Raw genomic sequence first — 15108 nt, forward strand, 5'->3', positions numbered from 1 at the left:
ATTTAACATATAAAACAAATAAAAACATATTTGACTCGGCAACTGAAAACAAATAAACTCCATCAGTAGATGGATAATTTGTCAAAGGCAAAACAAACTTGAAGTTTACCAACTAACCTTTGTTTTCGATTGGTCGTGGACACCATTGACTTTAGATAAAAGTTTGGGCAAAACAAACTCGAAATTCACGTGCTATTTTAGATGTCGTTGTGTTAAGCGTTTTTTAAAGAGTATCCGTTTCAAACGTAGTTAGTTTTGTTTTGTTCAATAAATTTTTCGAGTGTAACGGTGCTGTCGAAAAAATTTAACTCGCGGCGAGCAGAAAGATACGGGCTGTCGTTGTGTTTAGCGTTTTTTAAAAAGTGTCCGTTTCGAACGTGTTTAGTTTCGTTTTTTGCATAAAATTATTTCGAGTCTGACGTTGCCGTTGAAAAAATTTAACTCGTGGCGAGCGGGAAGATACGGGTTGTCGTTGTGTTTAGTTTTTTTTTTAAAAAATTATCCATTTCGCGTATAGTTAGTCCCGTTGTGTTCGTGAGATTTTTCCGATTTGAACGGTGGTCTCGGAAAAATTTAACTCGCACCGAGCGAGAAGATAGGACCCGTTATAAATTCGGGTGGAATTAGGTTCTTTTATTTTATTAAAATTATATATTTACACTTTTAACTTCTGAAAAAATGTAAACTTGAAGGGTTTTTGTGTAAATATGGCGACCGGTTGTAATGTGAAAGATGTGAACGCAAACTAAAAACTAGTAAGTGAAACTACACATATTTGCAACACATTTAGTATGTAAGGATTAATAATATAAAGGTAAATGATATTCTTAGAATTTATTCATACGCTAATAATATACATGCGTTAGGTTATGGCGCAAGTAAAATTGATATTAATTGTATTTATACTCAAGACATGCTAACATGCAATCTCTGTGTATATATCGTGCACACAATATGCATTTTGATTGTGTGCCGTGTTTGCATAAACAAGAGTCTTCTAAGTATGCTAACACTTGGGGATTGAAGTCAAGCACGACCATGCTTGCGTTTATAGTCATGACTCGTAAATCGTTAGTTCTGCGCATGTATGGCTAGGACAACCCGTTGTCTGTCATCCTCCGGTAAATATCTGGCCCTTGTCACCAAACAGGGTTATGCCGAGTGGGAGCTAGAGATAGGCATCCCCTAAGTAGGCAATGGCGCTACAGGTATATCACCATACGCGTGAGGTTTAAGTTAGAGGGCTACTCTGCATTTATATACATGGCAGAGGAGGTGTTCACCGACAATAACTTGATTTAAAGTAAGTTTTTGAAATGATTACAATGATAAATTTCAAAACACGTGCTAAATACTAAACTTCCAACTAAAATGAGACTAGCCAGGCGTTAACTTGTTAGCTTGCCATCATTTCTTGTGCCCTAGTCTTTTTGTGAACTCAGATTCCCGTGAGGTTTGTGTCTGTCGTTTATGGGCTTTCCTCCAACCACTTGCTTTCCCAATCATCTTGCTCTTCTCCCATTTCTTCTTCCTCTTTCTCTTTTGCTGGCGGTGCCAAATGGCTGCCGTAACCAATCTTCATGAGTCATTTTGGAGGCTGACTTTCCATTGCTTTATTGCTCGAGACCTGCCCATACCAGTTTTTTTTTCTTCGTAAATCAACGAATGCGAGGAATATGCGTCTTATGATTGGGAGAGGTAACAAAGTCAAGTTTTGGGAGAGGTAACAAAGTCAAGTTTTGGAAGGATTTTTGGATTGGGGATGAGCCTTTGTGTTCTCAGTTCAATAGATTATTTCGCCTGGATGTTAATCCGGATTGTCTAATCATGGATAGAAGAGAAAACGAGAGTCGAAAATGGTGTTGGAATCGTGAATAGATTGGAAGTAGAAATGAAAGTGTTGTTTCGGTTCTGTTAGATGCTATTTTGAATGTAGTATTGTTAAATGCAGATGATTCTTTAATGGGGCAGCAGGCTCAAGTGGTGGATTCACAGTTATGGAAACAAGGAATTACATTGATTCTATTTTTACTTCCATCAACTCAGGTTAGTTTTCAATTGTGCAAGATTATTCCAAAGAAGATTAACATATTCTTGTGGCATTTAGTTATGGATCGTTTACCGACTCGAAGTAATCTTATTCATCGTGGAGTGATTGTTGATAATCCCGGTTGCCCTCATTGTAATTTTGGATTGGAGAACATAAATCATTCAATGTTCTCATGTGTTGTGGCAAAAGATATTTGGAGAGAGGTGAGCCTTTGGGTTGGAGTCGATATCAGCGGATTCGATTGTTGGTCCGATTGGCTATATTGGTTTGATCATTAGGTTGCTAGTAGTGAGGTCAAGAATCGTATGTTCGTTATTGTAGGAGCCTTGCTTTTGATTCTATGGAGATTTCGTAATGGAGTTATCTTCCATGAGCATAATTTAAAGGGGCATGAACTTTTTGATTGTATTAGATACTTTGCATTTTCTTGGTTTTCTATTTTCTAGTAATTGTGAAGTTTCTATTTTATGGATCAATTGGCTTATAATGCCAAGGTAGATGGTTTGGTCAAAGAGTAAATTCTGGAAGCGGGTTAACACTGGTCAAGTTTTTATTCGACCCTTTAGACTATGAAGGTTCGACCATATTCCAGCTTTTTGTGATATGGTATTTGAATGGATAACTCCTCTTTATCCATTTTTCAAATATTTCCTTTCAGTTCAGTTCTATATTTGAGTTCATTACAAATTAAAATCGATTGTGTGAGTATGTACAGGTTAGGAGAAGCCAGGGTCAGCCGGCCCCGGTGAACGAATATTCTTAATGTATTTATATGTTAGACGTTTAATGTACTTATATGTCAATGTTCAGCGTTTTGGCTCGTTTTGTGTTATTTTTTAAATTTTTAACATTTTGCACCCATTGAAAATAATTCATGGAATTTTTTTTCTCTCTCATGAAGGCGATTTTGGCGGGAAAGGCGATTTCGCCATTTTTGCCCTAAATCGTCGTTCAGATCTCAATTTTCCACCATTTCTTTCCAAATTAATCCGCTAATTAGCTTTCATACTGTATTCCGTTAGTAGTAATCCTGTTTTTTAGTTGATTGATCGGTAGATTTAGCCATGTCTGGTAAAAAACGTACGTCTAAAAGGAGAATTAAAGTCCCGATTAAATTTGGTGATTCTGTTGTCTCCTTTGCTAATAAACAAAGGAATCAAGGTTATGGAAAGGATGTTAATACTAGTAACAGTGCTGATGGATCTGAAAATGTGAATTCAGGGGAAGAGGTTTCTGATTATGAGGTTGATGGTGGTAGCGTGGGTCAGAATGGGGAAAATGTTCATGCTCAGACGGTGAATCTGGTGGATCCGCATATGGAGAGTGTTAATTCGGAGAAGACTATTAATGATGAAGATGTTCATCTTGCGTCTGTAAGTAGTCCTAATCTGAATGAGCATGTTACTAGTTCTGTTAATACTGCTAGTCAGGGAATTAAAATGACGTATGCAAATGTTGTGAATAATGATACTGTGATAGATGAGAAGCTATTGAGCTATGTTCCTCCTGTTGTTGATAAGGATGGTAATGAATTTGTTATTTTCGATGAAGAGTTAGTGAATGAAGGTTGCAGGAAATGGAGGACCACAGCTTGTGGCTATATGATTGGTTGTTCTATGTCTTATAATGCTTTACAGTATAATCTTAGGAAAATGTGGGGTAAGTTTGGATTGAAAGAGGTTATAATGGATAGTAATCAAGTTTGCTATTTCAAATTTAATAGTGATGAAGGTATGAATAAAGTGGTGGAGAGTAGCCCTTGGATGGTAAATGGGAAACCTCTATTAGTGTGCAAGTGGGATCCTGAAATAAGCATTGAAAAGACTGAACATAGTAAAATTCCTGTATGGGTTAAATTTCTGAATGTTCCTTTAGAAGCCTGAAGTGTTAAAGGTATAAGCACTATTGCAAGCAGAATTGGCAGGCCTTTGCTTATGGATACTGTTACTGCAAATATGTGCCATAAGGGTGATGGCAGGGCTGGTTATGCTAGGGTAATGATTGAGTTGGATGCTTGTAAAGGTTGTGCTGATGTTGTGGATATTAAATATCATGATGCTAATAAGAATGTAAAGAGTGTTAAACAAGTGGGAGTGGAGTATCCATGGAAACCTATGGTTTGCTCTCATTGTGCAGTTTTTGGCCATGATCATAAGGATTGTAAGGTGAGACCTAGAACTGAGGAAGAATTGAAGGCAAAAGAAGCTGTGAATACTAGTAAGAATGTTGATGAGTTTGTGGAGGTTAGATATAATAAGAAGAGGGAGGAATACAAGAAGACAGACAAAAGATCAAAGGATCCTGTTAAAGTAAATATGGAGTATAGGCCTAAGAATGGTATGAATAATAAGAGTGTGGGTGATAAGAATGTTAAGTCTGCTCAAGATAAGAATAAGTTCTATGTGTTGGCTAGTAATAATGAGGAAAAGGAGGATAATTGTTTGTTTGATAAAAGGTTGATTGTGGATGGGTATATCAAAAGGAGGAAGCAACCTATTACAGATGAAACAAGAATGTGGTCATATGATATGATTCAATACTTCAAAATTCAATGGGAGGCAATGCTAAGAGGAAAAAGTGTTGAGTTTGATGATGATGACATATTGGAAGTGAGTGATGATTTCCAAGCTTTGAATGATAATGAATTGAGGGGTGGAGACCCCTCTATTCTGGTATGACTTAATACTCATTTTCTTGTATTTATGATGGAATTAAAAATAGCTTCTTGGAATATTAGAGGGGCTAATAATATTGATAAACATAACGAAGTGAGGAATTTAATTAAGGATGAACACTTGAGTATATGTGCAGTTTTGGAAACTCATCTTAAAACCAAAACTGTTAAGAATGCTAGTAATTATATGTTTGAGAGATGGGAATGGATCTCAAATGTGCAGTTTAGTCCTACTTGTTGCAGAATGGTGATTGGTTGGGATCCCAATAAGGTTAAGGTCATGGTCATTCACATGACTAAACAAGTTACCTTTTGTCTTGTTGAGACTGTTATTGATAAGGCAAAATTCTTTTGTAGTTTTGTCTATGCTAGCAACAAGGGGTCTGAAAGGAAGAGTTCTTTGGACTGAATTAATTAGTCAAAAAGCCTTTAGTTCTGGATTCCCTTGGGTAATGATGGGTGATTTTAATGTCACTTTAAAGGTTGATGAACATAGTGCAGGGTGTTCTCATTTGTCCGAGGAGAAGAAGGAGTTTCAATCTTGTGTGAATAACATTGAAGTTGAGGATCTAAGCAGCTCTGGTTTTCAATTTACTTGGACAAAATCATTAAAAAATCCAAACTGTGATACATTGAAGAAGTTGGATAGGGTTATGGTAAATGAGGAGTTTCTTAGTAAGTTTAATGATGCTCATGCTATTTTTCACCCTTACTTAATATCAGATCACAGCCATGCTGTATTGAAAATGCATGATGCTTTGTTTCATAAACCTAAATCTTTTAGGTTTATGAACTATATTGTTGAAAAAGATGAAAAGGGATGGAATATTGATATAGCTGGTCATGCCATGTTTAGAGTGGTTAAGAAACTCAAATTACTTAAAAAGGAGCTTAACAGATTGAATTGGAAGAATGGTAATATCTTTACTAAGGTAAAGGAATTAAAGGAAAAACTTAAGAAGAGTCAAGCTGAGGTTAATGCTAACCCTTGTGATAAAGAGTTGAAAATTGCTGCCATTCATATTCTAAATGAGTATCAGGAGGCCTGTAGATGGTGATAGGTTAGATTGAAATGGATGGTAGATGGTGATAGGAACACTAAATATTTTCATAGTGTTCTGAAGTCTAGGAAGAATAAGGCTAGGGTTGACAGTATTTGTAATGAACAAGGTCAAAGGTTCTATGGGGTTGAAGTTGCAGCTCAAGTTGTAGAGCATTTCAAAAACTTTTTGGGCAAATCATGTAATGTTCATCCTTTAGATCATAATGGTGATCTGTTTAGTACTACTTTGAATAGAGATGAAGCTAACTCCATGGTGACCGATGTTACAAGTGAAGAGATAAAGGATGCTATTTTTGGTATAGACAGTGATAAGGCTTCTGGGCCAGATGGTTTCACCTCTTGTTTCTTTAAAAAAGCTTGGCCAATCATTGGTAATGAAGTTTGCTGTGCTATCAAAGATTTCTTTCATACTGGGAAGCTATTGGGTGAGGTAAATTCAACACTGCTTGCTTTAATTCCAAAGATTGATACCCCTAATAAGGTTTCAGACTTTAGACCAATAGCATGTTGTAATGTGTTGTATAAAGCAATTAGCAAAATTATAACAGACAGGATGAAGAGGGGTCTGAGTAAGCTTGTTAACATGAATCAAAGTGCCTTTATTCCTGGTAGGTCTATTCAAGACAACATTCTTCTTACACAGGAATTATTAAGGGGTTATGGCAGAGTGAATGGGCCTAAGAGATGTGCCATGAAAATAGATATTCAAAAAGCTTATGACACTGTTAATTGGAACTTCTTTGAGGAGCATTTTGATTGGTTTTGGATTCCATGAAAAAATGATATCCTGGATCATGACATGTGTTACCTCTGCTACATTTTCTATTTGTGTGAATGGGGAAATTCATGGTTATTTCAAAGGGGGTAGGGGGTTAAGGCAAGGAGATCCTATGTCTCCCTACCTTTTTACACTTGTCATGGAGGTTTTAAATCTTGTGATGGTTAAACATATCAAGAAGTCAAGGGTGTTTAAATATCATTTTGGTTGTAAACAGCTTAAAATTTCCCATATTTGTTTTGCTGATGATCTTCTCATGTTGTGCAAAGGAGATGTTGGATCTGTTTAAGTGATAAAGAAAGGATTAGAAGAGTTTAGCTCTATATCAGGTCTATTTCCTAATATGCAAAAGAGTACTATCTTCTTTGGTAGTGTTAAACCAAATGTCAGAAATGATATTTTGAATTTGATGCCATTTGAGGTGGGCAAGTTGCCAGTGAAGTATTTGGGAGTCCCTTTACTTGCTAAACGTTTGGGTGTGAGTGATTGCAAAAACCTGGTGGATAAAATTAGGGAGAAGGTTGGATGTTGGAGGAATAAAAACCTATCTTATGCAGGCAGACTTCAACTCATCTCTTCTGTCCTTACTTCTATGCAAGTTTATTGGGCCTCAGTCTACACAATTCCTCAACTTGTTATAAAAGAAATTGAAAAATTGGTGAGGAATTTCCTTTGGGCTAATGATCAAAGTTGTAAGGGTAGAGCTAAAGTTGCATGGAAGCTTATTTGCAGGCCTAAGAATCAGGGTGGTTTAGGTTTGAAGCCTCTCAAACTTTGGAATGAAGTGTTACTGATAAAACAGGTTTGGAAAATTATATGCAAGCATGAGTCTTTATGGTGGCAATGGGTTAATGTTGTGAAGCTTAAAGGTAAAGAGTTTTGGGATGTTGGGTATGAACTCAGTGATAGCTGGGGCTGGAGAAAGTTGTTGACTTTAAGAGACTTCATTAAACCTCATGTTCATAGAGATCACAATGGTGTTTTTTGGTGGATATCTAATGATCACAAGCTTAAACCTTTTTCAACAGGCCAGGTGTGGAAAGATCTAGGGTGTGTTGGTAATGAAGCTGAGTGGTATCATGTTATTTGGTATCCACAGATTACCCCTAAGCATTCGTTTATTTTGTGGTTAGCAATTCAAAGGAGATTAGCTACTCATGACAGAATCAAAAGATGGATGCCTAATGAAAATTTCAGTTGTTGTTTTTGTGGTAAGCAAGAGGACTCACATGCTCATTTGTTCTTTCAATGTGATGTAACCAGCTTGATATGGGAAGATATTAAAAAGTTGTTGGTGTATAAAGGGCAACAAAATGAGTTACAGCAGATTGTACAGGATTTGGCTAGGTATCCCTCTTTGAAAGATATTAGAAATGTTCTAAATCGTATTGCTATTGGTGCAACTGTATACTATGTGTGGATTGAAAGGAATAATAGACTCTACAAAAAGTGCAAGAAGAGTGTGGAAGAAATATGGAAGGATATTAAAGACCATATCAGGTTTAAGCTGAGTGGAATTAAAATCAGGAACTCGTCGAATGTGCAGGCTGTGGCTAGGAGATGTGATTTGAAGATTGGTGATAATATGCTCTTGCTGGCATAGTTCTTGTTTTGGTAGTTGTATGGGTTGTTTTGTCTGCATTGTGTTTTGGGTTTATTTGCCTTGTTTTAAGTTGCATTTGGGTTAGGTTATACCCTGCCCTTGGTTTTGTAATCTTTGTTGATTTTAATATATTCTCACATTTGGGAAAAAAAAAAAAAAAAAAAAATAATTCATGGACATGTTAATAAGATTTGGAGTATTCTTAATAGGATTGTTGTTGCTGCTAGTGTTTATCATATTTGGCATGAACGAAATTGTCGTATTTTCAAACATAAGGAAAGATCAGATGATAGCTTATGTGAGGAGATCACTAAGACCACTCCCAATGGTCCGCCCTCAATCCCTTCCTCACCATTCTTCCTCGAGGGCTCCATTGGCATTGGTGTGCCCTCCCAAGCCCTCAGTCCGCCCTCACAAGATTCGCCCTCATCTGTTTCTTCCCCAAGCATCTTCCAGCACGAGATCATTTTTTCTTTCTTTTTTTCTTTGCTTTATTTACTTGTACTTTAGCATAAACAACCTTGTACATTACTTATTTAATTAATTTTGTGGGGTATGTGATTGGGAGGAAGTATGTCATGGTTGGCAATGATGTGTCCTGAGAGTGTTATGAGAGGAAGTGGTGAGAAATGAGGAGAGAGAAAGCTGATGTAGCGCTGAGGAAGTGTCCATGACGGTGTCATGGTTGGGAGTGGTCTAAGTATGTCAAGTTAAAGATGTTGACTTTTAAAGTCAAGAATTCGGGTGCTGTATTGAAAGCTGCCAAAGTTTGGAATTTAAGATGGGCTAACGATAGATTTCATCTTGTTTAGTTATGGGTGTTTGTTTTAGTTTGTATCTGGATTCTTGCTGTTTTTGGTTTTGTTGTGGAGGGCTTTGGGTATATCCAGCCCTTTTGTATGTTTGAAAATTAATATATCTTTTCCTTTGCCCAAAAAAAAAAAAAGAAAATAATTCATGGATCCACCGGTGAAGCCGGACAAGTAATATTTTAGTGCGAGTCAAATTGGATCAAGTTTAGTTGACCCACACACACTTTCATGTCAATATTTAGATTTGTATAACAGGTTCAATAAGTAATAAAACTTGAAAACGAGACATTTCTCCTAGTAGTTTAAAATCATACATACTCCCCTACTCCACCATATAGGTTAACAATCAGTTGTGTATAGAGGCAACAGAAATTAACAAGCATGAGCTTAATAAGGTAATCTTTGTCCCAAGCATTCCAATTCCAACTTATTATAAACAACTAGTGAAAATCTACAGACAAACTTTGGAAAAAACACATGTAAAACGGAGAATTCTTAAGCCACGAGTGGATGCCATTTGACGTACACATATTAATCATCGTGTATTGTTCAGTGATTAAGGGGTATATACTAACAGCCACACATGTATGATCAAACACACATTAAACATCACAAATCGTTCAATGACGAGCAGGTATATTATATACTAACAACTTTCTCATATTAATCTATAGCTATTTAACACGAGAAAATAAAGACTTGTCGTGATTCATGAATGCACTTTAACAAACTGTTGATAAACAGCTTCTACAGACGTATACTCATTTGATTGTATGCTATCACAGAACAAAATTATAACTTGTCCATCACATATGAATTCCATATACATATACAAGCATACTATTAATAGTATGAAACTAACTACATGCATAACGTGCAAACCAATGCAAGCATTTGTCAAGTACCACAATTGAAACTATAAGTAAAATCACAAATGCAAAATCCAAAGAACAATTGCATATGCAATAGGTTTATATCAAAATGTTAAAAGAAACAGTTCATATCATTGTGACTAAACACAATAAGCAATGTAAACCACTAAATTAAACCTCAAACGGATGTCAATATAACACCATTGAACAACAGACATACCAAATAAGGATCATAAGCATGATATCTACACAAAAATATCACAACACCAAATTGCATATAAGAATCAAAAATGCATTATGTTCAATAACAGTCTAGCATCATCGTTCATAGCTAACAAATCCTCTAAACTAACATCATAAAAATGAGATTAAACTCTAAAATTCACAACCACAAATTAATTTAAATGCGCATTGACATTAATATGACAGAGTGAAACACATCAAATTTAGAGCTGCATTCATATTTCATATCAATAACAATCTAAAGCTATGATTCATCTACTAAAACTTTCTTAGAAACAGAAATTAAGGTCCACAAAATCTCAAACACAAAAGTATATATATCAAAATTAAAACTGCATTGATGATAATAATAGTCTAACAACATCATCATAATGATAAATCAACAAAACAAAATCGAAACATAAACGACCTCAGAATCGAAGCTTCGAGAAAAACCACCGGTTCTTGCCAGTCTTAAACCGCTCCTCAAGTCTCGCTTTCGCTTCCTTACACGCAGTCACCTTCTTATCACGTGATTGAAGAACATCAACGGTTACAACATCTTTTAGATCAACATCGAGTGTGTAACGCGTTGGCATGATGTGATTGTAATTCACGAGCTTAATGAATGCCTTGACACGTGACTTCTTTGCTGTTTTCTTAGCTGAATCCTTTCGGATCACTTTTTTAGGATACTTTGCGATTCCGGCAACGAGACAGTGACCGTACGGTCGATCACGTGTACCTTCATCGAATTGGCGAACGATTACTGCTTTCCTTCCGGCGAATCGGCCGTTTAGAACCACCACGGCTTTGTTAGGTTTCAAAAACTTCACCATCTTTTTGGCCGCCGCCGCTCCCCTCGCACAGTAGATTGTTGCTAGGGTTTTGTGAAATGTCTCGGGCTGTATACGGAGTATATAATATTTGTTTTTACAAAACTAACCCTGATCTTTAATCGAATTACGTAAAATGCGATTGGGGTTTTTAATTCATTAGGAACTTTAGGCCGCTGCTCTTTCAGCATATTACGTTTTAAGTGCTTTTGATATTAACTAGCCCGGTTCGGCCCGCGCGATGCGGCGGGGGCTTTCGGCCTGCATATTCATATTTAGCGTAGCGTTGTGTATGTACAGAAGCGGAAACGACTCATTAATACCTGTTTTAGATCTGGTGCGCGTACCGTTTTTGAAAAATTGTCCGTTTCGAACGTAGTTAGTCTCGTTTTGTTCGGAAAATTATTTTAAGTTTAATGATGGTAGCGGTGAAAATTAACCGCGTCGAGTTGGAATATAAGACTCGTTTTAGATGTAGGTGCGCGTACCGTTTTTGAAAAATTGTCCGTTTCGAGCATAGTTAGTCTCGTTTTGTTCGAAAAATTATTTCAAGTTTAATGGTGATAGCGGTGAAAAATAACTCGCGTCGGGTAGGAAGATAAGGTCCGTTGAAATTAAAGGTGAGTTTTGTTTTTTAAATTAAATAAAAAACAAATATACATTTTAAAACCCTGAAAAATTGCATATGTTGAAATCTTGAGGGGGCAAGGTGTAAATTGCTAGTGTGAACACATGGTTTTGAAACGGCATTTTTTTTTTGCCTACAACGACATCAAAACCCACGTGGTTTAGTAGTATATACTAGAAAAGTGGCCCGCGCGATGCCGCGGTGCCTTTCGGGTTACATAATCATAGTTAACATAGCGTTATGTATTTACGGAAATAAAAACACTTTGCTACGAGTGTTTTTGGATACACGTCGTTAGTACAAAGTATACCTAATGACATATATATTTTTAACGTCAGGAGAATTGTGTAAAAAATGAAAACATCACCATCGATATGATGTATGTAGTTTGGTTGTTGAGATGTTTAGCGTTTTTTGAGAAGTGTCCGTTTCGCGTGTAGTTCGTCCCGTTTGGTTCGTTAGATTTTTTCGAGTTGAACGGTGGTCTCGGAAAAATTTAACTCACACCGAGCGAGAAGATAGAGCCCGTTATAAATTCGGGTGGAATTAGTTTCTTTTATTTTAATAAAATTATATATTTACACTTTCTGCCCCTGAAAAAGTGTAAAATTGAGGGACGGTTGTGTAAATTGACCCGAAGTTGAGGGGTCGATTGCAGTGTGAACGTAAACTCAAAGCGACACTCATAAGTAACTGAAACGACAAAAAACCGGGTGTGTTTTAATATGTAGGTATAATATAATATATATTAATATGTGTGTTCTAATAATTTACACAAATTAAATGTTCTTTTATTTCACGTAGATCAAACTGAAATTACTTTTATTTATTTCCTGTTATTAGGTCGTGCCTATAGCTTCGACTTAACCTTTAACGGTCCCATCTTACCCTCTATCTTCGAGCTCCCCGTTTCTACTAAGTCTTGTTCCTAAATTTTTCATTAAAAGAAATAAATTGAAATAAAAGTAAGTAAAATGAAAGGAAATTGAAATCCTTTTAAATTGAAAGAAACGGGTGAAAGAAAAATAAAGAAAATCATCAATCTTCTCACTTTTCTTTTCTTTCCAATCAAAACTCATGAACACAAAAAAAGTTTATTTTCTTTCCGCGTCTCTTACTTTCTCTCCAAAATAGAACTCTGGAACAGAGCCTAAGACAATGTCGCCTTTACGTACGTGTATAAGTTAGCGAATATGTGTGTTTATGTTTTATGTTTACAATAGACATAGTTCAATCTTGATTCAATCATTAAGTATCAATGCAAAGTTTTTTTTTTTTTTTTTTTTTTTTTTTTGAAAGACAAGTTATCGGCATCAAATACTTTCATTTGCCACGCACGGTCACACTTTTGAGAGGAAACCTGAATCACGTTGCAGGAACCCAATCCTTAAACCATTCCGAGGGACAGATGGACCTTGTTTGAATCCTGGATGGATTCGAGAGAAAACGCCCCGAGGTCAAGAGCTCCATCTTTCAGGCAGATTGATTAATAGAATGAGCAGAGCGAAGCTCGAACCCATGACCTAAACCCAAACTCCACACATGAGGTATGAGGATAGCACTGAAACAAGCCTAGTAATGCAAGATGTTGAACTCTGGTATAGATTCAAGTTTAATCCCTATATAGGCTACGACTTTAGATCTTGCCCTAAAAAAGACAATTATCGCCCTTAAGTCGATAGTGGTCTAAATAACATATTTATTTTAACATTGAGTTAGTTAAAGGCTAAAGAATCCTTAATTTAAACTTAGGGCATGTTTTACAGATAGCGGAAGCTGATAGTTTTTAGCTGAAAACTGAAAGTTAGTAGCTGAAACTTTTTATATATATTTAGGTATTTGACAAAGTAGTTGAAGCTGTTAAAAAAATAGTTAAGTGACAAAAATGAATACGAGAAAAAAAAATACTTAACACCTCGATTGTTTTTACGCGGTAATATATTTAATTTATATTCTATATTACAAAAAAATAAAAAATAAAATAAAACATAGAAATTACTTGCATAAAAGTTCCAAATAACATAATAACGAATTTCTTATTTTTTGACGTATTTTTTTTTTGGGCAGAAAAACAAAAATTGAATATATATCAATTTTCACGAAATTGTCAAAATTGGATATTACACATAGATTTATTACATATGCATATTGGGTTTACAGTGATTTTTACCCAAATGCTAAGTCAAAAACTATGCCCAACTTAAAACATTACACTAAATATTCTTGAGCACTTAGACATCACAGTAGCATCATAGGAGAAGAAGACGAAATGTAAAATTGATGAGATTCACAAAACTTTGCATTGACTAGCCATTGGAACACTTTGGCCTTAATTCGTTCCACAATAGAGGCCCAACATATATACTTAGCAAGTTAGCATTAAACACCACCTCATTTCGAGCTTTTCATATAGCCCAAATAGACGCCGGACCTATTAGCCTCCAAAACTTTCCGGCCTTTATACCCATCCTGTTACACCAATATTCTTTTGAGAATTCAATGATGTTCGATGGCATAATCCACACCAAATTCCACCAATTACATAAACCCATCCACACTTTATGTGTCCAAGAGCAATGAAGTAATAAATGGTCTATCGACACGTACTCCAAACACCATCCACATCTATCGTCTGTTCCGTCTCTTAAACAATGTCTATAGCTTAACACCTCTTTAACCGGCACACCTTCATGAATAACCGTCCAATGAAAAAAAGCTATCTTTGAAGGCACATGTTTATTCCACACTACCTTCGACCAATCAAGATCAACATCTAGGTTGGCCGTTGTTATAACTCGAACACCCTCCGCCACCGTGTACACCTTATCCACCGAGTGTACCCGTTGTATTTCATCGTCAATAGAGAAGTCGAGCACTATATCCCTTAATAAAGATTTTAGAACAGTGAGTTGTGGCTTGTGCTTTCTCATAAGTCATAAGCATCAAGTATCTGAGTAAAGGTGATGACCCATTCAAACACTCCATTTACATTCACAACACCCATATCCGCCACTTTTTCGACGTAATTAAATAGCTATGATATGAAATATTTTTGTAGTTGGGTAATGGGTGGGTTACATCATACGTGGGATATCAAATATGGGAGGATGGGGGTAGTTAGTCATTTAGAAACAAAAAGCTATTTAAAATCCATAAACGCTTGTAGCATTAGCGTTCAAAAAAAGGAGCTTTTCTCCACTCCTAAAAGCTACAAGCTTTTGAATCAAACGAACCTTTTTATTGTTTAGGAGCTTTTTCACAAAAAATAAAAGTTTCAAAAGGCTCTAAAAAATTTGGTGACAAACATGACCTTAAATTCACTCCTTGTGAAACTTTATGATCTTTTTTTTTTTTTTTTTTAAAACTAAAATAACGATTAACGATTACTATTAAACTAAAGAAATCTTCAACCAATACAAACGAAACAAAGGTGATAAGACTCATGAAGTAAATAACTAGACAAAACCACTAGCTACGCTAACTAAGACCAAGCCAAACCGGGACAAAAAACCAAAACTACGACACGAGCAATAAGCAAACACCTAAAAAAAAAAAAAAAAAAAAAAAATA

At 35.9% G+C, this 15108-nt stretch overlaps 2 protein-coding genes across 2 annotated transcripts; one reads left to right on the plus strand and one right to left on the minus strand.

The window, feature by feature from the left end:
• Nucleotides 1–5179: 5179 nt before the first annotated feature.
• Nucleotides 5180–5782, plus strand: LOC139869000 (uncharacterized). The gene has a single exon (XM_071857335.1). It carries the CDS (start codon nt 5180–5182, stop codon nt 5780–5782), a length of 603 nt encoding a protein of 200 aa, XP_071713436.1.
• Nucleotides 5783–10286: 4504 nt separating this feature from the next.
• Nucleotides 10287–10924, minus strand: LOC139867031 (large ribosomal subunit protein eL27x-like). Its single transcript, XM_071855343.1, has one exon. It carries the CDS (start codon nt 10911–10913, stop codon nt 10506–10508), a length of 408 nt encoding a protein of 135 aa, XP_071711444.1. The 5' UTR covers nt 10914–10924; the 3' UTR covers nt 10287–10505.
• Between the last annotated feature and the right edge of the window lie 4184 nt (nt 10925–15108).

Source organism: Rutidosis leptorrhynchoides, chromosome 9 (genome assembly GCF_046630445.1).
Source record: "Rutidosis leptorrhynchoides isolate AG116_Rl617_1_P2 chromosome 9, CSIRO_AGI_Rlap_v1, whole genome shotgun sequence".
NCBI classification, from domain to species: domain Eukaryota; kingdom Viridiplantae; phylum Streptophyta; class Magnoliopsida; order Asterales; family Asteraceae; genus Rutidosis; species Rutidosis leptorrhynchoides.